At 41.8% G+C, this 23,156-nt stretch overlaps 1 protein-coding gene across 4 annotated transcripts in view; it reads left to right on the top strand.

Moving 5' to 3' along the window:
• Positions 1-19,817, top strand: part of CORO2A (coronin 2A) — a 203,737-nt gene extending 183,920 nt beyond the window's left edge. For 2 of the 4 annotated variants that reach the window (XM_088460087.1, XM_088460086.1), the window contains exons 10-12: positions 1,588-1,678; positions 6,549-6,826; positions 14,634-19,817. In XM_088460087.1, the coding sequence (XP_088316213.1) occupies positions 1,588-1,678; positions 6,549-6,826; positions 14,634-14,765 (501 nt within the window). In that variant the 3' untranslated portion in view covers positions 14,766-19,817. Of the gene's footprint in view, positions 1-1,587; positions 1,679-6,548; positions 6,827-11,248; positions 11,289-13,496; positions 13,536-14,633 lie in introns of those variants that run through there. The other 2 variants (XM_088460089.1, XM_088460088.1) reach the window with 2 other exon arrangements.
• The last annotated feature ends 3,339 nt before the right edge of the window (positions 19,818-23,156 follow it).

Here is a 23,156-nt window from a genome sequence, read left to right as displayed (position 1 = left end):
ACCTCTCTGCAGGGTGTGGATCACTAGGTCTAGAATAAAAAGGTAGACAATACAAGTTAGACAGGCAATAGGTCGACAGGGTCTGAAGGTCGACAGGGTCTTTAGGTCGACACTTTTTTTTTTCTAGCCCTAATCTTCACCTTAACCCTCCCCTTGGAGCCTAACCCTCCCTCCTGGTGCCTATCCCTAACCGTCCCTTCTAGTGCCTAACCCTAACCCTCTGGTAAGTGCCTAACCCTCCCGCCTGGTGTCTGACCCTAACCAATCCTTATAGTGCCTAACCCTCTGGTAAGTGTGTAACCCTCCCGCCTGGTGTCTAACCCTAACCATCCCTTCTAGTGCCTAACCCTAACCCTCTGGTAAGTGCGTTACCCTCCCGCCTGGTGTCTATCCCTAACCGTCGGGGTAGGTGCCTGACCCTAACCCTCTGGTAAGTGCCTAACCCTAACCCCCCCTCCTGGTGCCTAACCCTAACCCTCTGGTAAGTGCCTAACCCTAACCGTCGGGGTAAGTGCCTAACCCTAACCATAAAAATAAACATGTGTCGACCATTTGTGTGTCGACCTTCTTACTAGTCTACCTTTAGTGTGTCGACCTTCAGACCCTGTCAACCTATTTCCTGTCTAACTTGTATTGTCTACCTAAACATTGCCTACCTTTTTACTGTAGACCTAATAACCGGATACCCTCTCTCCACTATGAATCCATCTCCTTCCCTCTAATTCATCAATCCCCCCCCCCCCACACACTAATTATTACTCCTGGTATTCATTATACTACCCCATCCCTCTTCACTCCCTTCACCCAGTATTAATTACATCCCCACGCACAATACCCCTTCACTATGTCCCTCACCTCCATCTTATTTCATGCTCCCAACCTATTATTCATCACTCCCTTTACTTTATTTAAGTTCCCAGTGAGAACAGTTAGAAGAAGAGTTAGTGCTGTTTGGTGCTCTTCTTGTCTAGTCCACTCCCTGCACTAGAAAAGCTTTAAGTGTACACAGAATAACGTTAATGTTAACTTCGAGCCACTATGGGTGTGCCATGTGGTGGTGAGGTCACTGAGATGCCTGCTACTAGCCTAACTGTGTCTGGGAGCCGCCACAGCACATGATCTGATGCAGGACTCCAGCTCTTCCATTACGGCAGAGATCTGACAGGGCGCCCCGCTATAGAAATGCAACAGGTGACGACGGACTTACCCCATCTATGCAGGGTGGATCCACGAGTCATTGAGCCATTTGGCAGCCTCCCCTGACTCTTGGGTGCATGTGCCCTGCACACATGGCACCCATAGTGGGCACTGGTGCACTGTTCTATATGCAAACTAATAATATGCAAATCAGAAATTTATGTACATAGATAGGCAGCGTATATAGAGATAATTAATAATTTAGTTTTAGTGTGTATATTCTAAACGCCTTTTCTCTGTGCTCTCTATACCTCACCGTTTTATAAAAAATAATATATTTTTTTATGTTTCTGTTACCCACAGTCATATATTGTAATATATAAAGCAATCTGCTGTCACAAATACTGATGTGGCTTTAACTCTAGACCTCTCTCCCTTTGTGTCTTGCAGTCGGAATCGTACCAGGAGGACATTTACCCGATGACAGCTGGAATGCAGCCAGCTCTCACTGCACATGAATGGATGAATGGAATTAATAGAGGTCAGACTGGGATATCTTGAAAGACATGCCTTGCTGTTATCTGAGCACTTACTTGACTTCATGTTTTTTTTTTGCTGTCTTTATTTATATGTGTGTGAGAAAGGGTACCCCTATGAGCATTTATCAAGGAAAATAAGAAACCAAGTGAATGAGTGAAAGTGATCTGGGCTTTCAAACCCAAAATTGGCTCCAGCTATATAAAGTACTAGTGGGTGGTGGGGAACTAAATGGCAAGGAACACTTTAGAGAGCTGCAATCTTTAATAATTTAATACATTATGCCTGAAAGCTAGCTAGTGAGAGGCCAAATTTATCACAGTGTTGCTACTTTCTTCTTCATAGCCTGTAATCAGAATGTATTTGTAATAATTGAAACCCCTTAGTCTTTTTATGTGTGGACATCCTCTGCTTGTGTGAAGGGAATGATGGTCAGTCATATACTGTGCACTCATCTACAGTTACAATAATTGAATGGCGTTGTTGGGTATCTCTCAGAGGACAGTGCCTAAAGAGTGGCATTCACTGCATCAAGGCTTCATTTTAATAGTCTGTGGAAAGAAAGTATATAGTGTATTCTTAGCTGTTAGGACAAATGCACATCTTTTTATAGGGTTAACTTAATTTCTTTATAATGCGTAATACAGTATTTAGAGAATTTAGCAGCTAATTATAAAATACTCATATTCACCTTAAATCCCATCACCTTAAGGGAACACTGATTTAACATGTGCCTACCATACTGGCTAGGTCATTACTATATTGAAAGCCTTTTCTGGCTTTAACAGCAAAATTTCTCTTGAGGAAAAAAGTATTTATTATCATACTTTACTTTATCTTTCACGTGGAGAATATCTCTGTGAGTTTCAATAATATGTGACATTTCAATCTGCTTCCTCACTCTGAAGCTGGGCATGTGAGCTTAGTAGCATGAGTAATAGGTGTCCTTTTACAGTGACAGTACAACCTAGCAATAATGCAGTAATCAGGATGTCATTTAGAATCTGTGATCTGCCAGACATGTCACCTGCATTTCCAAATGCCCTCAATAGGAGAGTCACACAGTTTTTTCTTTGTCTCCGTAAAAGGACATGATCCTGAAGAAGAGTCATGGGGAAGCATGAGTTATTACCAGAGAAAATTAAGCAATGAGTCAGTAATACCACTGTGTGCCATTAGATAAGCAGGGTGTGGAATAAGGGATCAACCGGTATTAGGTTGACCATGTACAGGTCGACACCAATTGGTCAACTGGCAATAGGTCAACAGGGTCAAAAGGTCGACAGGTACATACAGCGCAAATGGTCGAGAGGTACAGAAGGTCAACAGGGACAAATGGTTGACAATTTTTTGGGTATTTAAGATTAATCCTAACTCTCCCCCTAGTGCCTAAACCTAACTGTAGCCTAATCCGAACTCTCCCCCTAGTGCCTAACCCTAACAGTAGCCTAATCCGAACCCTCCCATAAGTCCCTAACCCTAACCGTAGCCTAATCCGAACCCTCCCCCTAGTGCCTAACCTTAACCGTAGCCTAATCCGAACCCTCCCCCAAGTGCCTAAACCTAACCCTCCCCCAAGTGCCTAAACCTAACCATCCCCCTAGTACCTAACCCTAACCGTCCCCTTAGGCACTTTAGGGAGGGTTAGGGTTAGGCTGTCTAACCCTAACCGTAAAAATATTGACAAAACTAAAACATGTTAACCATTTTTTGTACCTGTTGACCTTTTGCACAGTCAACATTTTGTCAGTCGTCCTTTTGTTCCTGACAACCTATTGCATGTCGACCATTTGGTGTCGACCTACTCATTGTAGACCTTTTCACTGTCAACTTGTCATCAGGATACCAGAAAAGGAAGTAGGTTTAATCCAATAAAGTTGCTGTCTAACTGGATTTTATATCTGGCGTCAACATTTCAAGGTTTCACTGAACCCACCTCCTCAGCTGGATGGATTACTGAAGTGAGTTATTGTGACTTGTAAATCGATATAGTAAAATTCACCTCTACCTTGTCTTTGGGCCATACTTAAGTCTCCCCAGTAATCCATTCTAACAAGGTACCACAGTCCCATTAAATCAGTTAAATTCACTACCTGTACTGGAATTAGTTCCAAAGTATTCAGTTCCTTCCGCACAGTGGCTGACTTGTCCTAATGGGGTGAGCACGTGTCCCAGGCCTGTGTTTTTTTAACAGTCAAAGGCTACTGCGTATTAGTAATAACCATAGAGTTTTTTGCAGTTCCTCTGGATCTCTCTGTCTCCCCTCACTGATGCACTGATGCCAACGGCCCTGTGTAGGCAAAGTGCGCCGAGGACCCGAAGCAGGAAGCAGTGATAGGCGGAAAAGGCTCTTATTGGAGCCAGTCTCCCGGCTAGAGCATTATTGTAAATTTGAGCCAAAATATAAATTTTCTTGATATGAATTTTCACATCCGCAATGTGGATTGTGATAAATATGCCCCTATATCTGCCACAAGCCATTGCATATTTTATTGCATGTTTTCATTATGATACCAATATTATATAAGCTGCAACATTCTTTAACTTTTTTGCTATCTTATTGATTTGTTCTTATGGCACTATTACTAAATGTAAACCCAAACAAACTTTATTGAATTGCCTTATATGTGATACTAATACTGTATAAGCTGAAACCTGCAATATACTTTATACTTATTTCTTCTTCATGATTTTGACAGTAGGCACTCTCACTAACCATTCACTAGTAACTTTACTCTGGGACTGATTCTAAGTTGGAAGCCAAGCAAACTAAATAAATAACTTTATTTGCACCTGGACACACCATGTGGCAATGCAACAGATGCACATTTATTATTTTTGCATGCAGGGTAAATACTGGCTGCAGTTACATGTAGCCCACAAATACTGCACAGCTTTATTTTTACACTGCAATTTAGATTGGAGTTTAGACACACCGTTCCCAAATCTAAGTCTCTATACATCTTACATCTGCCCCACCTTCAGTGCAACGTGGTTTTGTCAAGGTGCAAAGTTGTTTGTTTGTTGTTTGCTTTGCTCCCAAATAAGAATCTGTCCCTCTGTGAGCAGCATAATCTTCAATACACCTATCACAAATCTTCTCTATATTCCTATCTAAAGTCATTCTTTTTGTGATTTCCCCTAATGTACACTCTCATCAGCAAGAGTAAATGACCCACACTGGGCCATAATTGTGATATAAAATAAGCAGATGTATACTTTATCTTTCGTGTGCTGATTTGTAGAGTATGCTCACTCACTAACCATAGACTGTGGACCACACATGGCAAGCAGCAGAAGTTGATATAATGTACATCTCACAAGTCAAATCTAATTTTCATATACTCGACTCTATGCGTCTAGCTAAGTCTTAAGTGTTGACAATTCTCAGAGAGTGCCTCTTTCTTTCGTTTACTGTCCCCTAATGAGTTTAGGGAGTACATTTATTACAGATGGTTTTAGAAAGCCGCTGATTCACTGTGGCTTTGAGGGCTGGATTAAAAGGGCAAAAATACATGCAAACCAAGCCTGAATTCTCCAATTATAGTATTTTCTTTTTTTTTTTTATCAATCCCTGAAAGCTGCAGTGTACCAGTAGCTTTGATAAAAAAAAAAGATCTTTAGTAAATGTACTTCCTGTTAAAGTAACCTGAGGGAGCATTACACAAATTCTTCCTTCTAGACAGTAGTTTTCTACTCCTCCTATTGTTATATACTGTAACTTGGGCTTCCAAAGTACACATTATTCCTAATGCTGGGCATACACTGGCAGATAAAATGCCTGTCAGACCGACAGACATTTTATCTGGCAGCCTGACACCCTGCAGATATCACATGCATACACTGAGACATCTCACAGTGTATTGGCCCCAATATCTGTGCCCCCCTTGCTTGGGGAGGAGACATTTGCCCGTTCTTTTCCTGTAAAGGAACAGGGGAAAAGTCTTTTGGTCGGCCGCAGCTGGGCATACACTGCCCGATGTAGCTGTTTTTTAGCTTACAAAATATTGCATCGGACGGACATGCTGGACGATCCAGTCTGCCCAACCGAATGATATTTTAGCATCTGTCAGCCGCACACACAGCAGTTTATCGTGTATGCCCAGCATATGTAACAGTAGATTGCCGACAGATATTTGCTGTATTATTTTCGCAGCCTCCCTTACCTACAATGGCTTAATACATCCATATCTTAGTTGGTCAAAATGAAATGCAAAGTATTCTGTTTTTAGTAATGAAGATTTGGATCTACTGTATATATTGAGCCTTTGACACTGTACAGGACAAGGAACAATTTTTATCAATGGGCTCCATTTAAATAACTTGTACAGTAGTTTTTTAAAAATGTGTTATTTCACCTTTTAAACACCTAAAAATGATCAACCTTATTTTCATTTATTTATTATTATTATTTTTCAGTTTAACATGCATGTTTTGCTCATATTCCACCCATCACACATACATTTGAAAAAATAAAAATGTCCTCTCTGGATAAAGCCTAAATCCCAGGTGTATTTTAATAGCACCTATGTTTGTCATGTCATGTACCATGTACAATGAAATCACTTGTGTTTCACAGCACAGTGACAAGTAAGTGATCAGTTTGTGCAATAAAGCTTCTATTTTGAGGTCGACAGGAATTTTTTTTACTATATCTCTACAGTAGCTGTTAAGTGACAAATGTGTGTTCACTGTGAAACTCAATTTATCTTTGATGTTAGAAGTGACTGTACTGGTAGCTTGGGGAAGAAATAGTTTATTATCTGCATTCATCTATACCGTTATTTCTCTTTCCTTGTAAAGAATATTAGATTAGTTTTAGTTGTTTGTGACTGTGAAAAAAAACAATTAAATTATATTTGTATTCATTGTAGGTCCTCTTTTGGTATCTTTAAAGCCTGGATCAAAACCTTCCCTCTCTCAGATAATTCATCGTGATGAGGAACCCAAGCTGCCTGATAACCAGCCAAAGAAAATATATGAAGAAAAGCCATCTGCAAAGACCCTATGGGAGATAGAGTACAAAACAGAGATCATTAGAGAAGACAGGGGGAGGAGGAAAGCCTCTGGGAGGTTACAAGACTCTAAAAACTCTTTTATCTCCAATGGATTGGACCTGTTTGAATGTCCACCACCTAAGACAGAGAATGAGGTAAGGCTCATTTCATATACAAGACTTTTCAGTAGGGGTGTGCACCAGCCACTTTTCATGTTTTGGATCTGGATCTTTCTTCGTGTTTTGGATCTGGATTGGTTTTGCCAAAACCACCCTTCCGTGTTTTGGGTTCTGGGTTTTGTGTTTTGGATCTGTATTTTTTTGAAAAAAAAGCATAAAAACAGCTAAAATCACAGAATTTGTGAGTTTTTCTGCTCCTATGCTATTATTAACCTAAATAACCTTAATTTCCACTCATTTCCAGTCTATTCTGAACACCTCACACCTCACAATAGTGTTTTTATATCCAAAAGGTTGCACCGAGGTAGCTGGATGACTATGCTAAGCGACACGAGTGGGCGGCACAAACACGTGGTCCATCTAGGAGTGACACTGCAGTGGCAGACAGGATGGCAGTTTGAAAGACTAGGCCCCAAACAGTACATAATTCAAAGAAAAAAAAGAGGTGCAAGATGGAATTGTCCTTGGGCCCTCACACCCACCCTTATGTTGTATAAACAGGACATGCACACTTTAACAAACCAATCATTTCAGCGTTAGGGTCTGCCACACGACTGTGGCTGAAATGATTGGTTCGTTTGGGCCCCCACAAAACAAGCTGGCAATTAATCTGTCCCTGCACAAACTGGTTCTACGGAGGCAAGATGTCATCCTCATCCTCCTCATCCACCACCACAGGTCCCTCTGTACGTTCTGGAGGCTGGTCTCCCTGGAAGAGTTGATAATTCATTTTTATGAACATCATCTTCTCCACATTTTGTGGAAGCAACCTCCTATGCCTTTCGCTGACAAGGTTCCCGGCTGCACTAAACACTCTTTCGGAGTACACACTGGAGGGGGGGCAACTCAGGTAAAATAGAGCCAGTTTGTACAGGGGCCTCCAAATTGCCTCTTTTTCCTGCCAGTACAGGTACGGACTGTCTGACATGCCTACTTGGATGCTGTCACCAATGTAATCCTCCACAATTCTGTCAATGGTGACAGTATCATATGCAGTGACAGTAGACATGTCAGAAATTGTTGCCAGGTCCTTCAGTCCGGAGCAGATGTCCAAACTTGGTCCTGCCTGCCCTGAATCACCGCCAGCGGGCTGCTTAGGATACCTAAGTTGTTTCCTGGCAGCCCCAGTTGCGGGAGAAAATGAAGAAGGAGCTGTTGACGTGTCACGTTCCGCTTCAGCTGACAGTGTTTTCACCAGCAGGTCTTTGCACCTCTGCAGGCTTGTGTCGGCCGGAAAGAGAGACACCACATAGGCTTTAAACCTAGAATCGAGCACAGTGGCCAAAATGTAGTGGTCTGATTTCAACAGATTGACCACCCTGGAATCCTGGCAAAGCGAATGAAGGGCTTCATCCACAAGTCCCACATGCCGAGCGGATTCGCTCCGTCTTAGCTTCTCCTTCACTTTCTCCAGCTGCTTCTGCAAAAGCCTGATGAGGGGAATGACCTGACTCAAGCTGGCAGTGTCTGAACTGACTTCACGTGTGGCAAGGTCGAAGGGCTGGAGAACCTTGCACAACACGGAAATCATTCTCCACTGTGCTTGAGTCAGGTGCATACCCCCTCCTTTGCCTATGTCATAGGTGGATGTATAGGCTTGAATGGCCTTTTGCTGCTCCTCCATCCTCTGAAGCATATAGAGGGTTGAGTTCCACCGCGTCACAACCTCTTGCTTCAGGTGATGGCGGGGCAGGTTCAAGAGTGTTTGCTGGCGCTCCAGTCTTCGGCACGGAGTCACTGAATGGCGAAAGTGGCCAGAAATTTTTCGGGCCACCCAAAGCGTCTCCTGCACGCCCCTGTCGCTTTTCAGAAAATTCTGCACCACCAAGTTTATTGTGTGAGCAAAACATGGGACGTGCTGGAATTTGCTCAGATGTAATGCCCGCACAATATTGGTGGCATTGTCAGATATCACAAATCCCCAGGAGAGTTTAAGTGGAGTAAGCCACTGGGCGATGATTTCCCTCAGTTTCTCTAAGAGGTTGTCGGCGGTGTGCCTCTTACTGAAACCGGTGATACACAGCGTAGCCTGCCTTGGAACGAGCTGGCGTTTCTGAGATGCTGCTACTGGTGACGCTGCTGGTGTTGCTGCGTAAGGTGATACATCTACCGAGTGGGCTGTCACAGTCATATAGTCCTTAGTCTGCTCTGTTCCACTTGTCCACATGTCCTTGGTTAAGTGGACATTGGGTACAACCGCATTTTTCAGGACACTGAGGACACTTTTTCTGACGTTTCTGTACAGTCTCGGTATCGCCTGCCTAGTGAAGTGGAATCTAGATGGGATTTGGAACCAGGGACACACTACCTCCATCAATTGTCTAAATCCCACTGCACTAATGGCGGATACCGGACGCACGTCTAACACCAAAATAGCAGTCAAGGCCTCAGTTATACGTTTTGCTTCAGGATGACTGCTGTCGTACTTCATCCTCCTCGCTAAGGACTGTTGGAGGGTCAATTGTTTAGTAAAAGTAGTGGTGTTCCTACTTCCTCTCTGGGATGATGAACGACTCCCAGCAGCAGCAGCGGCAGCAGTAGGCGTAGCAACGCAGGATCCTCCGGACGAATCCCGGATAGGAGAGTCAGTCATGCCAGTGACATGGCCTGCAGGACTACTTCCGATCCTGGCTAAGGAGGAAATTGACGAGGAGGGAGTTGACAGTGTGGTTTGCAGGCGTTTAGATACAACAGGACAAAGGGATTTAGGTGTCCCTGGACTGCTTACGGTCTTAGCCAAAGTTTCTGAACTTGACAGTAACTTTTTATGAACGCGCTGCAGGTGACGTATAAGGGAGGATATCCTGTTCCTAGGTGGTTAACATCCCTATCCCTACTTATTTCACCTTTACATATGGTACATATGGCAAGACAGTTGTTGTCCGGATTTGGATAGAAATATTGCCAGACCAAAGAGGTGGAATGTTTGGTCTTTTGCCCAGGCATGACCGTGATGGGTTTTTTCATCCCACGGATAACAACTGTCTCCCCCGCAGCCTGATTTAAACAAACCACATCACCATCAGAATCCTCCTCGCCAACTTCCTCCTCAGCGCCAGCTACACCAGTATCCTCATCCTGTTGTACTTCAACAGTGACATCTTCAATTTGCATATCAGCAAGTGGACTGTGGGTGCTCCTTTCAGCACTTGCAGAGGGCGTGCAAATGGTGGAAAGAGCCACCTCTTCCCGTCCAGTGCTGGGAAGGTCAGGCATCGCAACCGCCACCACACTTGGACTCTCCTAGGGGATTTGTGATATCTTCTTAGAACGCACAGTTCTTCGCTGTGCTTTTGCCAACTTAACTCGTTTGATTTTTTTAGCGGGATGAGGGCTTCCATCGTCATGTGAAGCTGAACCACTAGTCATGAACATAGGGATAGACCTTAGCCGTTCCTTGCCACTCCGTGTCGTAAATGGCATATTGGCAAGTTTACGTTTCTCCTCAGATTATTTAAATGTTTTTTTAAGGTCATTTTCCTGAACTTTGTCATTTGGGATTGTATGTGCCCTCTACTATGACATTGGGCATCGGCCTTGGCAGACGACGTTGATGGCATGTTATAGTCTATGTCATGACTAGTGGCAGCAGCTTCAGCACTAGGAGGAAGTGGTTCTTGATCTTTCCCTATTTTATTTTTATCGGAGAAAGTTTGGTCCTCCATTTATGTTATATTGATATATATGTGCGGCTAAGGCGCACCCAAACACAAAAAATTATTTTTTATTTTTGTTGGAGACTAGTGCACTTTGTGGGTTACAGCACCCTTTAACGGTCAAGCCAGCTGACCCTTTACCTATGACACAGGCGCACGCTTGGCGCTATTTTGTTGATACACATGCGGCTACTGCGCACACAATTCACAAACACAGAAAAAATATTTATTTTTTTTGCACTTGGGGGGAGCATTCCTGATGGACAGAGCACCCCCTGGACAACACTACAGCACCCCTTTAGGACTGGAAGACTGCACAGGACTTTAGAGTGGACACAGCCCCTATGGACAACTGACTGCACAACACAGTCCAGCCAGCCCCTATGGACTTTGGACGGGAGGAGTGGACACAGCCCCTATGGACAACAGCAGCACAACACTACACTACCCAGCCAGCCCTAACTCCCACCCTCCCTCTTCACTGTCCATAGCCGAGTGAGAAAATGGCGCCGACGCGGGTACCTTATATAGAATCGAAAACCCGCGAGACCCGGAAGGCGGGATGATGACGTTTTGCCTCGATTTCAGATCAGAGTCAGGCGGGAAAAGTTGAGCCTGACTCGGATCGGCCTCGGATCGGGGGGGTTCGGATTTCAGAAATCCGAACCCGCTCACCCCTACTTTTCAGACAATGCGTTGAGTTGGAGAATAAAAACTGTTATTGTCTGTATCTTTAATGTAGGTTTCCTGGTAACCTGAGAAGATATTGGCGTTCAGTGTGTGTAAGTTATTTTTTTTATTTTACATTCATTGTTTTATATTTAGGTTCACAGGTATTTTTTTATTAACATATTTAAACAGCACACATATATTACACAGCTCTTTACAGAGAATATTTAGTCATTTCCATTAGTTCCTGTCCCAATGGAGCTTACAATATATATTCCCTATCATATGGATGTAAATAGGTTTGCCTTTGAATACCTTGCACACCCTGGACTAATACTGTGTGTGAAAGTTGTGTATCACACTGTAGCTTATTCAACATGACTCCTCCTACTAGCAATCGTGAAGTGGCGAGCAGAAATGTTTCCTCCAACGGCTATTCGCACCCGAATGGAGCAAAAGTGTAATTGCTCCATCAGGCACCCAAAAGAAATAGCTGCGGAAGCAAACAACTAAATCGCCCCTTTTCAAGTCTTGTCTCCAGTGCGTTACTCAGTGCACTATTTAGGGAAAATTCAATTAGACACAAGATTGCGCTGTGCAAGTAAGCACAATTACAGTAGTCTGATTTCTGTTCCCCACCTCCGTAGCTTCATGAACAATTCGGCTAGAGATGCACCCCACAAAGCTGTCAGAAGCAGTTTTGATGGCAGCTAGCGTGTTAATTGAATCTTGCTCTATGTGTCAGATGAACACCACAAAATGTGCTAGTCACGTGATTACACTTTATGTGGTAGATGTACTATTGCTTCTAAAAACAGAAAAGTAAAAGGTGTTGCCCATAGCAACCAATCAGATACTAGCAATAATTTTTCTGTTTCATTCTTGAAAATGACAGACACAATCTTATTGGTTGCTATGGGCAACTCTACCACTTGTCTGTTTTAGAAGCTTTAGTAAATCTTACCACTATGTCTTCACTTAATGACTGAAGTTGTGTTACTGGGCCTGATTCAGCAAGGATCGCAGTTGCTAATATGCATGCAATCGGCCGATTGTTGCACATGCGTATGCATCGCAGTGTGCGAACTAGCTATTGCGATCGGGACTGCGATCACAATGACTACTCAGACCCATTGCAGAGTGATTGACAGGAAGTGACATTTGTGGGGGGGGGGGGGGGGTCGGCCAAACGCAGGCATGCCAGTGCATTTCAACGCCGTTGTAGGGGCGTGCATAAATTATCCACTACGATGCCATACGCAGCCTGAGAGCTGGCAGCGTGCGTGATTGTTAGCAATTTCTGAGTAAGGTCAGGGCTTGTTGAAGTGTGCGTGAGGCTGCAATGGTACTCTATTGTACCGATGGTTTTGCAGTCTTGCTAAACATTATGGATGTGTGTAAGGTAAAGTGAGCGTCCTTATGTTGTGCTGCGACAGTATAGCGATTGCAATGGATTAGCATTCCTTCGCAGTGATACTGCGCGCGTAATCATTATTGCAATCGCAGTTGCGATCCAAAATGAATCAGGCCCACTGTTTCTAGCAGTCAATGTATATGACCCTTCACCGCACCGCCTTTCCTTGGAAACATATGAGACATGTAAGTTTCCTCAATAGAATCTGCTTACTGTTGAAATTGGATTGATTATCTGTAATATTCATTCCTCATAGCTTTTGTGCCGGTCTCATATTTTAGAAGAATTACTGTATCTGGTCATCATCAACTAATAAAAGCTTAGGGTTGCTTGTGCCTATCTGTAATTCTTAACCCATTCTTGGTTATTTACATCTGGTCTCTCTATATTAATAACCTTCCTCAGGTGAGCTCTGGACAACACCATATCTTTTTCCTTATTTACTCCATTTGAAATACTAAGTTACTCTCATACACTGTACGTTTGTTAGCAGTCTTCTGTTGTGCTGTGTCTGAGCCCATAACCTCTTGCAGAAAATGTTTCTGTGTTAAAGCATCAACACGTACCTAAATATTGTAGGATAAACTTTACTGTGACCAGAACATGTAATACTTTATAATACGAGAGTATTAACAAACCAGATTCTACAATAAAGAACACTAACCTCAAAGAGATACACTACACAGCTACAGCTTAGGATATAATGCAAGCTGCTATCCCTTCAGCAATGCTCACCATGCAGCTTTTGCTATACTTAGTCCCACTAACGTTGCACACCACTCTACAACTAAGTCATTTCTGTGTTTCGTTGTTATAAATAAGGGAGCTAGATAGAAAGCACACATCAACTACTGTTTGTGTTACTGATGACTCTGGGCCTAATCTAGATATGGATGATTTTCCATAGCAGCTGCTGCCCAAAAATCTTCTGTAGGAAAAAGACACCTCCTGCCAGCATCTCAGATCTGATGACTGCATTCCGAAGACACAGGATCAGATCAACATCACGATCATCGGTCGCAATGTTAGCAGCATCGACCATCTGAGTAAGCCAGTAACTCTGCGTCGGAAGATGCAGACATTGGCCTCGGCAATCCCAGAAAACAGGGCCGAAAAACCCCGATTAATGGAAACGCTGCCCCATCCCTGCCTCCAAACAACAACGCAGGACTCATTCTGCACATGCGCAGTCCTTCCACCATCGGAGATGTACACAAACCATTGGTTGAATGTACATCTCTGATAAGGCCATCTATTGGAACCAGTTATTCATTTATCTGTATGCATCTACATTCAATGTGATTACCACATATTCAGACATTTGCAATCAAATATACCTAGAATTTTGGAAATTCCTCTGAAATTGCTGCCCGCCTAATACTTGCAACCACTGTCATGTAACTAAAGCTCTTAGGGGCACATGATGTGACCTGTGTGTATCTTGCACAAAACAATCTCCTGAAAATTCCACACACTAAACTATATATCTGCTTTTTAACAACCTCTTTTGTTTAATTAGCTAATTATTTACAATTTATAGCTTGATTAATGTTTGTTGTCAAATAAAACCTAGTGTTCCCTGCAACTTTATTGACTTAGCAAATGTTTGCATCTATACACCTATAAATCATGATAGGGGATTGGTACACTTTATATAAAAATATTTATATTATGTCATTATTTTGGGGTGTGTAGTTATTTCCATGCAGCCTTAGTGAGCATAGTGCAATTGCAACAAAGTACAGTCAGAGCACAGGCTGTAATGGATTCATAGTGCTCAATCCAATTAGCCGTGAAGTGGACGAGTTGCCATTGCATCAGCGAAGAAATACTGGCAAAGGCACCACAATTCACTCTCTTCGCTGACCTCGGGGTTACACATTTTTGTACACAGCCCTATTTTTTTTTTTTGCCTGGGCTCATGGTAATGTAAGTTACCACATTGTTTTCTAAAAAAGACAAAGCAGAAACTCTAATGAAGGATCATATATGTTATTGTACTCATATTGTCTTCAAGTACTATTTTCTTTCTTTTATTGTGCAGTTGTTGCAGATGTTCTACAAGCAGCAGGAAGAAATCCGTAAATTGCGTGATCAATTGAACCAAAGAGATATTCAGATCCGCCAACTTGAGTTAGAAATCAAGAATGTTCGGAACAGTGCAGTCACCTATTGACTATAGTCCACTACCTACAGACCCAAGAATGTAACACTGAAGATTGTCTCCAAAAACATTTAACTTTATTTTGTGTATAAATATCGGTTATGGAGACGTAGCAATGCTACACGCACTGTTTATCCTTCATTTTTTGGCCTGTGTTTTAAATGTAATTTTATGTTTTAATAGCATAATAATGGCTTTTCAATCCAAAAGGGTTTGCAGAGTATATCCATTAAAGGTTCTTATCTATATAAAAAAAAGGTGAGCACCAAATATTTAAGGGCATCTAACACTTGGCTAAATAAATGCCATAGAACAACCATAGGTCTCATTTGCGAACCAGTGGAGAACAGACTACTAATGATTTAGAATGTATTAAGTGCTTTGATATAAACTCATCAATTACTAGAAGTGAGCCAAAAATCTTAACAAGAAAGTTATTACTATTCAGGCTCAACGAAGAGAACTTTGAAGACTGTAAAGATGCCAATATTAGTAGGTGTCATTGGTTGATTGGTCAGGATGAATAAACAGCACACATATGGGATTCCTCCATTCTCTGACCTGTTCATCCCTCTTCTGGGATATTTCTCTGCTTGACTGTTATACTGCTAATCTTTCTTCTTCTTTTTTTTTTTTAATCATCCTGAAATAGTTACTGTAGTCTAATGGTTTCTATTTTTACATGTATATGCAGTATGGTTTTAAAGCATCAACCCTGCTAAGAGTATCCTGTGAGATTTTACATAACTGAGAAGCAGGTCATTGGTCTAAAATATTTCATGGGCACGGATGCTGCCAGGTAACAGTGACAGTGTCAATAATGAGAATTAAAGTGCTGCTTTTTAAATGGTAAACTGGTTTCCTTTCAGTTTATGGATATTCTGCATATATAGCCTGATTCAAATCCCAGTTCTACCTAGTGCAATACCTCAGTACCTTGCTAATTTCCAGAGGTCACAGAAACCAAGATATAGCACTCATTGGACAAACTATTCTTGGATTCTGGAGAGCCTATAGTCACTCAGTTGGCTGTATTGTGCAAAAAAGTATCCCTCCTTTTTGTGTGTGTAAATATACATATACATTAGCTTTTGAGTACACTAGTCGCATACCAATAAAAAATGCATTAAAAGAGGAATGATCAGGCCCAACTAAAAAGAAAATTATTTGTACTCGGACCACAGCAGTTAAAAATAGTCCTGTTTGATTTTTATAGAAGACAGCAGATGTTTGAATTTAATTACATTTAATTTGTTCATTTATTTTGTATATTTGTCTCTAATTATTTAAATGTCACCTTTTCTTATGTTACTGTTGCAGAGCTGGACGTATACTCAGCATACACATAATTACATCATTTTTGTTATCTGCATCTTATTACTTTTTTATTTTTTACACAAATTGCATTCAACACTACTTGAGAGTATACAGTGTATACTATTAACACATATTGTATTAGCAGCTCTCCACACTGTGTTAGAGTCCTTAAATAAAATACAAAAATAAGCTGTAACAAGTAGCTTTATTATATGTCAGGAAGGCTCAGCAACTACAATTGTCTACATAACAAATTACATATTGACAACAAGAAAACATCAACAATCTCGCTCTCTTTGTGTGAGTGTGTATGTATATATATCATCTGATTCTGAGTTGCACTCAAATTCAAATGAAGACACATTTAGTGATTTACATACATATGCATATATACATACCATGAGGGAGGCTCCATGCGCGGCCAGTACTCTGTGAAGTGGGTGTTTCTTGGTGTGAACTGAGCAGCTAGAAGAGATCTATGACGTAGGAGTGTGTTGAGCACATAGCCAGTGTACCATGCTATTATGAGTTGTTCACATGCAGTCGGGGCGCCCGTTTCTGATGGATCTTCTGGACCCAGCATGGGGTAGGTGTCATTGCCGATACTAATGATGACGGCTGCGAAAAACAGTGGACGGTTTGACTGTACGCATGAACACGTATGCGTACTTCTATTAGCATAAGGTAGTGAATCTGACTGCTATAGCAGCCTGTGAGTGCAGCCACTTGGCGTGAGACTCAGAATCAGGTAGATGTATCTGATAATTTAACCTCAGGGTAAAATCACATTATGACAATCTGATTGGCTCTCTGGATCAGTCTCCTCTGTGTAACTAAAATGCTTTGTAAGAAAAGCAGCCATTACATTATCCTTAATTGTGCTTTTCAGTGCTTCATAAATGAATTATCATATTCACCAGTAACTATTATCATGCCTTAAAAGAGACTTTAAATGCAATGTCTGAGACTCATGATATTGTAATCATTGAGTTAATGCTCATACAATATTAACATTTTCTAAATTAATTTAGAAAACAACTGTAAATTATAACTAGTTTAACTAATGTTCTTAGTTATTTGAAACACATATGTTTATATCAGTCTACTATATTAGAAATTATTTTAGATTGTTTAACGCAGAAGTGCCTATCAAATGTGCCCTTCTGACAGCCAAAAAAAGGAGATTTTGGTAATAAATAGTGCAGCTATATTTACTAAGCCACATTGGGCCGAATTCAATTCAGTGCGATGTTGAGTAGTCGCAGGAGGGAGCTCCCGCAGCTATTCAATACACCACGCTGTTTGGGTGGCTAAAGGATTTCTTCATGCACCCTACTGGGGATGAGAGGAGAAATCTGACAAAAGGGCAGGGCACGCAGCTGTTTGCAGGTTTAGCGCAGCGCTAACAGCCGTGCACCCGGCACTTTAGTCAGAGAATGCCGGTTTCCACACCTTCACACCATGGTTAAGTTGCGATAACTGGCATTCTCAGACTTAACCTATTCCCGACATCGATAACAGCGCGTTGAATTGAATAGCTGCAGGAGCTCCCTACCGTGGCTATTCTACATCGCACTGAATTGAATTCGGCCCATTGACATCAGGAATACAAACACCTTAATGGTTATATTTTCCTAAATAAAACCAAATCTACAGTATGATGTTTTGTCAGCTCACTTACATGCATAATAAGACATTTATAAAAAAGTTTTTGCATGCTTGTTAAAGACTATTCACAAAATGCATGGTGTGCACTGTTTTGGAAAGCACATTTTAAAAGAGTAGATTAACAATGGGCTAAAGACTCTATGAGCTGTTATGCAAGCTATGCAGTTAGTTCAGCCTGTAAATGACTGAAACGAGCTGGTTGGTATCCTGCACTGCACTTCAAAATGGCCATCTCCAAATTGGCATTTCATACTGCTGATGCATTGTACAGATTTGCATTTTTTTGGCTTTTTATTGTATAAACTGTAGCCTCTCGTTAAATGAAAAAAAAAAGTTATCCACATAAAAAGACAGTTAATAACGGAGCATGATCTATTGTCTTTATATTCAAATTATTATTTTCATGTAGAATATATTTAAATTATTCTTAAACTACATTAAAAAAATATATAAAATATGTATTTTGTACGATTCATCCGTTGTATTACTTTAAAATGTATTATTACATAGAGATTAAAAAATACATAATGTGCTCACTTGTGTTAAGTACTGGAGAGGTTAAATCTGTCATTGTTTACGATGTAAGCTTTCCAAGAACAAACAATTAGCACTTGACTGTTGTATGTTCTTCATGTGTAGGTGGAAGTAATCCAGAGTCGCAAAAGTTTTATATATTTGTCATATCAACGACTTATTTGCTTCTGTTTTTAGATTACTTCCTGCCTTTGCAAAATCAAAAGTTTTTTTTGTTAAATTTAATTTTTATAACAGTATAATAAAAATCAATTTTGTGACTTATGTGAGCTCTGCAATTAATGGTTGTTGGCTATTTTAATTAACCTTTAGGTTTTATAACAATATGTTATCCATCTGGTTTTAAGGGTCATATAGTTACAGAAAGAAGACAGAAAAGAATGCAATATAAAATGCAATGAAAGTGAATAACTGAAGATCTAAAATGGGGTATTGATTATTCCCATACTAGTGGTAAAAATGTAGAACGTGAATATATGCACACAAATTTGTTGCTTAAAATATATTACAATGGGGAATTTTTTCCAAAAATATTCAGAACAATTTCCTTACTAAAATGTGTTCTTGGTTTCACGCATGCATAATCTGGAAAAATGTTCATACCCATATTCTAAATCTTAAGAGTTGTATGTATGTAAATGTCATTAGCAGAGCTCTCAAGTAACTAAACTTGGTTACTAGGTTTAGTTCCCTTTAGGAGACCATATACACTACACAAATGATAGTTACTTTAGGTATATATCATTGTAGCTCAATACTGTATAGTCTAAATCCAGCAAAGCTACCATAATTTATGGGCTTTGCGGGAAAAATAAGATGTAGGTGCACACTCAAAGTACTAAGAATACTGAGAGTCAAAATAGTTATGATAGACTCCACAATTAACCTGGAGTATAAATGAGGTTCTTAGCACATGTGTGGCCAAAATGCATACCCACCTACCAAGTCACTGTGAACCCCATCAGAGGGGTCTCTAACATGTTTAATACTAACAAAATTAATCTAGGACTTACCATAATAGTGCCCATTCTTATGTAGATAGCAAAACGTGCTAAGAACCTCATTTATACTTCATGTTAAATGCATGGTACTACACAGGTCTCAGCATGGTAACACTCGTTTAAAAATAAGGTGTGCAGTCCAAGCCTCCCCCACTCCCCCTTTTTCCTCTATACTTTATGGGCTTGTTATTGTCATGGGCAAAAACATGTGGGAGAATGTAAAATGGCTAGAGAAACATTTTAAAAAGCTATTGTCCCTATAATAAATAAAGATCAGTAAATAAACCTTGGTTTTTATGGGGCATAGTGTCTCTACACATTAAATTACATACTTTTATTTTACTTTGTGTATATCATTGTCATTTTTATATTACACTGGACATTTCTTTTAGATGTAACAAAAGTAAAGCAATAAAATCTTAACGTTCACACTCCATTTGCAATACATATATGTACAGTTCAAATAAAATTAAGTGATTGGCCTTTTTTCATATACTGCACATCTTACACAGTGCTTTTCAACGGTGAATAAAGAATAACAACTGTCGACAAATGCAAGAGAACTTGTGATCTTTTAAAACTAATAAACTACTGTATATGCTCATTTACTGTTCTTATTCCAATTAATTTTCAGTCTTAAAGCATGCGCTATGAATACTTATTGCTTTCTAGAAATACCTCTCCAAGGACAGTCACTGGAACACAAGAGAGCAAAGTGGCATTTTATGGCCACCAAATTGGTGTATAAAAATAACAAAATATAACTGAATAGAGAATAGTTTACTAGGTGCATTTTCATAGCTTAGGGTTAGTGTTACATGAAAAGTGCTTTTAGAAATCATGTTATTGACTTGTTGACATTCACAATGTCTAACATTCTGGCAATATCGACATTATTTGACTTTGTGAGTGTTAACATGTCAACTTTTTGAAGGTCAACTTAATACACTACATCCCAAGAGCCAGTCATATAACAGATGAGCACAACAATGGTCCAAAACAGGTGAAGGACAGGGAGAGGATAGAGGCAGAGGATGTGGACTGGGAGAGGGGAGACACGGGGCACAGGCTGCGGGCTGGGATAGGGGAGACAGCATAGACAAAGGGGAAAACTATCACAATTCCGAAACGCTGACTCCGCAGAAAGAAAAGCTTTTTTGGAAGTGATACTGTAGTTAATGAGGCATAATGATTGATAATTGTGTAATGATGAATAGACCCGAGTGAAGAGGTGATTGTTTCACACGGAATTGGTATGAAATACCATCGGCCGCATGGCCGGCGGTTCAATTCCCGTCAGCGGCAGCCCGACAGAAGCCGAGTGCGACGCAGCGGAAGCCCGACAGCGCTGGAAATCTCGATCGTGGATAGGTAAGTATCCACTAACCTAACCCCCCTAACCCTAACCCTCCTTAGGGGTGCCTAACCCTAACTTCCCCCCCAAGTGCCTAACCCTAATCCACCCTCTAAGTGTCTAACCCTAACCACCCCCTTCCCCGCTGCCTAAACCTAAGTCCCCCGGGGGGGTGCCTAACCCTAAGTCCCCCCCGGGGGTGCCTAACCCTCCCTCCCCCTAGCCTAACCCTCCTGGGGGGGTGCCTAAACCTAAGTCCCCCCCGGGAGCCCTAACCCTCCCCCCCCCCGCGGCTGTCCGCTAGCGGCGCCCGGCATCACGGTCTCCCGGCGTCGGGGAAATGCGGGCGTCTACATCTAGACGCCCGGCATTTCACCCTTGCCGGGATAAGACAGTCGGGAAGCCGGCTGCCGGTATTTAGGCAGTCGGCTTCCCGATTGCCTCCCTTTCACACCATAGTCTAACTTACTCAACAAGACATGGGATGAATAAAACTTCCATAATTTTGAAATTAAATGTCTGGGCATCTTCCCTATGCTATGACCTGTATATGGCTGAGTTAATAAAATCCACACCTTTTCTCTTTTTGATTGCCAAATAATTTTAAATATTTATATAAACCTATTCCTGCTTATCCTGATAATTTGACATCAACAGTGTGAAATATGGTAAAAATGAATTAAATTGTGAATTTAAATATTTCAGTCTGAAAAAAGGGTCACTAGTCTGAGAAAACGGGTACATGTGAAAACCCTAAAAATGGGGTAGCTAGACAAGATATCACCTTATGAAACTGGGAGACAGGTGCGCTGTTCCTTGAATGTGGGTGTGTGTGGTGTATCTATAGGGTCGGGGTGTTGTGGGTGTCTATGATGGATAAATGTGTGAAATGAAGGAACGGACAATATGTAGGAGGCCAAATAATTTATTGCAGTCACAGTGCTACTCCGATGTGGTCTCGGGGACGGGGAGAAGGGGGTTGCGTGGAAGAAGATGTGGAAGAGGGATGGTGTGGATGGAGACTCTGGGTGGGGAGGTTGGTGGACCCTTTTAGGGGGCTCCTTGTCGACATTTGGTCTTCAGAGTCTCTGGTGCTGTGCTTGCAGGAGCCGTGGTCTGTTGTAAGCACCCAGGCAGCGGCCCGCGAGGTGGTAACTTTAGTCTCAAAGTACTTACCTACCGGTAGGATTTGATACGTTGTTGATGGGCACTGTGTCAATCCCACGGTCCGGTGACCAAACCAGTGAAGCACGCCAGGTTAACCAATGCACAGCACCGACCTTACCACACGGCCACACCGCCCATCAATGAGTCAAATCCTACCTGTAGGACGCTGCATGGGTGCTCACAACAGACCACCGCTCCCGCAAGCACAGCACCAGAGACTCTGAAGACTGTTGACCAAAGGTCCAGTAGGGGAGACATGCAGGTCAATGCCCTCCCCTTCTCTATTTCCCTTCTCCCACTTTTTCCTCTGCATATTATATAATGGCTGCGTGATAGTCAGGGTCCATGGTGACACATTACGCTGATCACTTTCACTGATGTGTTAGATTCTATTGCAGTAAGGTGCCTCTGATGTCTCTCTATTCTGGTATTACAAGTGCAGCCTTTCCACGTTATGGCACAGCTAGCTCCGTTTGACAGCCGGTGGGGGGTCGGTATGAATGACCGCCGGACCTATGTCCGATGCCGGAAGATCGGTAGCAGTGAAGATCCCGACAGGTAAGTGCCTAACCCTAAGTCTCCCCCAGGAGCCCCTAACCTATCACACACCCCCGCGGCTATCCATGCACGCCACTCGGCTTACTTTTGTTTGGTATGCCGGGCGTCAGGCTCTCGGCGTAGGGATGATAGGCATCGGGATTTCGACACCTATCATTAGTCCCCTGTCAGGATTGCAGTCGGGAAGCCGGTGGTCGGCATTTCAACAGTCGCTTCCTGACTGCATCCCGCTGGGTTGTGTGTCTGTTTATATGTGAGGTGGAATGACCTCACTTCCGGGGTTGGTATTGAACGGGCTCTGCTCATGACATGCATTGAGGCGGGTGCCATATTAGCTTGCCATTATACTCATTTTTATGAGCTGATTTACATCTATTGACTACCGTTTACAGGGGTAAGAATTCTATGTGTGCTTAACCGCTAGGTTAGCTATATTTGCTGCTGTTTGTGAGATTCAATTCCTATTTGAATGGCTAATTTTCAGTTCTTAGTTGTATTAATTGGTGGGCGGGGTTATGGGGTCTTCTTTTGGTATATTTGAAGCCTCTGGCAGTGGGTGTGTAGTATGCTAGGTGGTGTTGTCCTGTTTGTACTGGATAGAGTTGTCCTAAAGACGGTTCCTGCGAGGACTGAATCGTTGACCATCAGTACGGTGACATTTTTAATGAGTGTTCGAATAAAGATGTGATTTTTGTCTTTACTATCACCTGGTGAGTGCCCTTTTTTCTAATTTTGTTTGTGGATACCTCTGGATTCCTAAGGAGTACCGCCGCCTTATACTACATGATTTAATGCTTTGAGTGC

Source organism: Taudactylus pleione, unplaced genomic scaffold (genome assembly GCF_031769625.1).
Source record: "Taudactylus pleione unplaced genomic scaffold, aTauple2 ptg000967l, whole genome shotgun sequence".
Classification (NCBI taxonomy): domain Eukaryota; kingdom Metazoa; phylum Chordata; class Amphibia; order Anura; family Myobatrachidae; genus Taudactylus; species Taudactylus pleione.
This window is presented reverse-complemented; position numbering and strand designations above follow the sequence as displayed.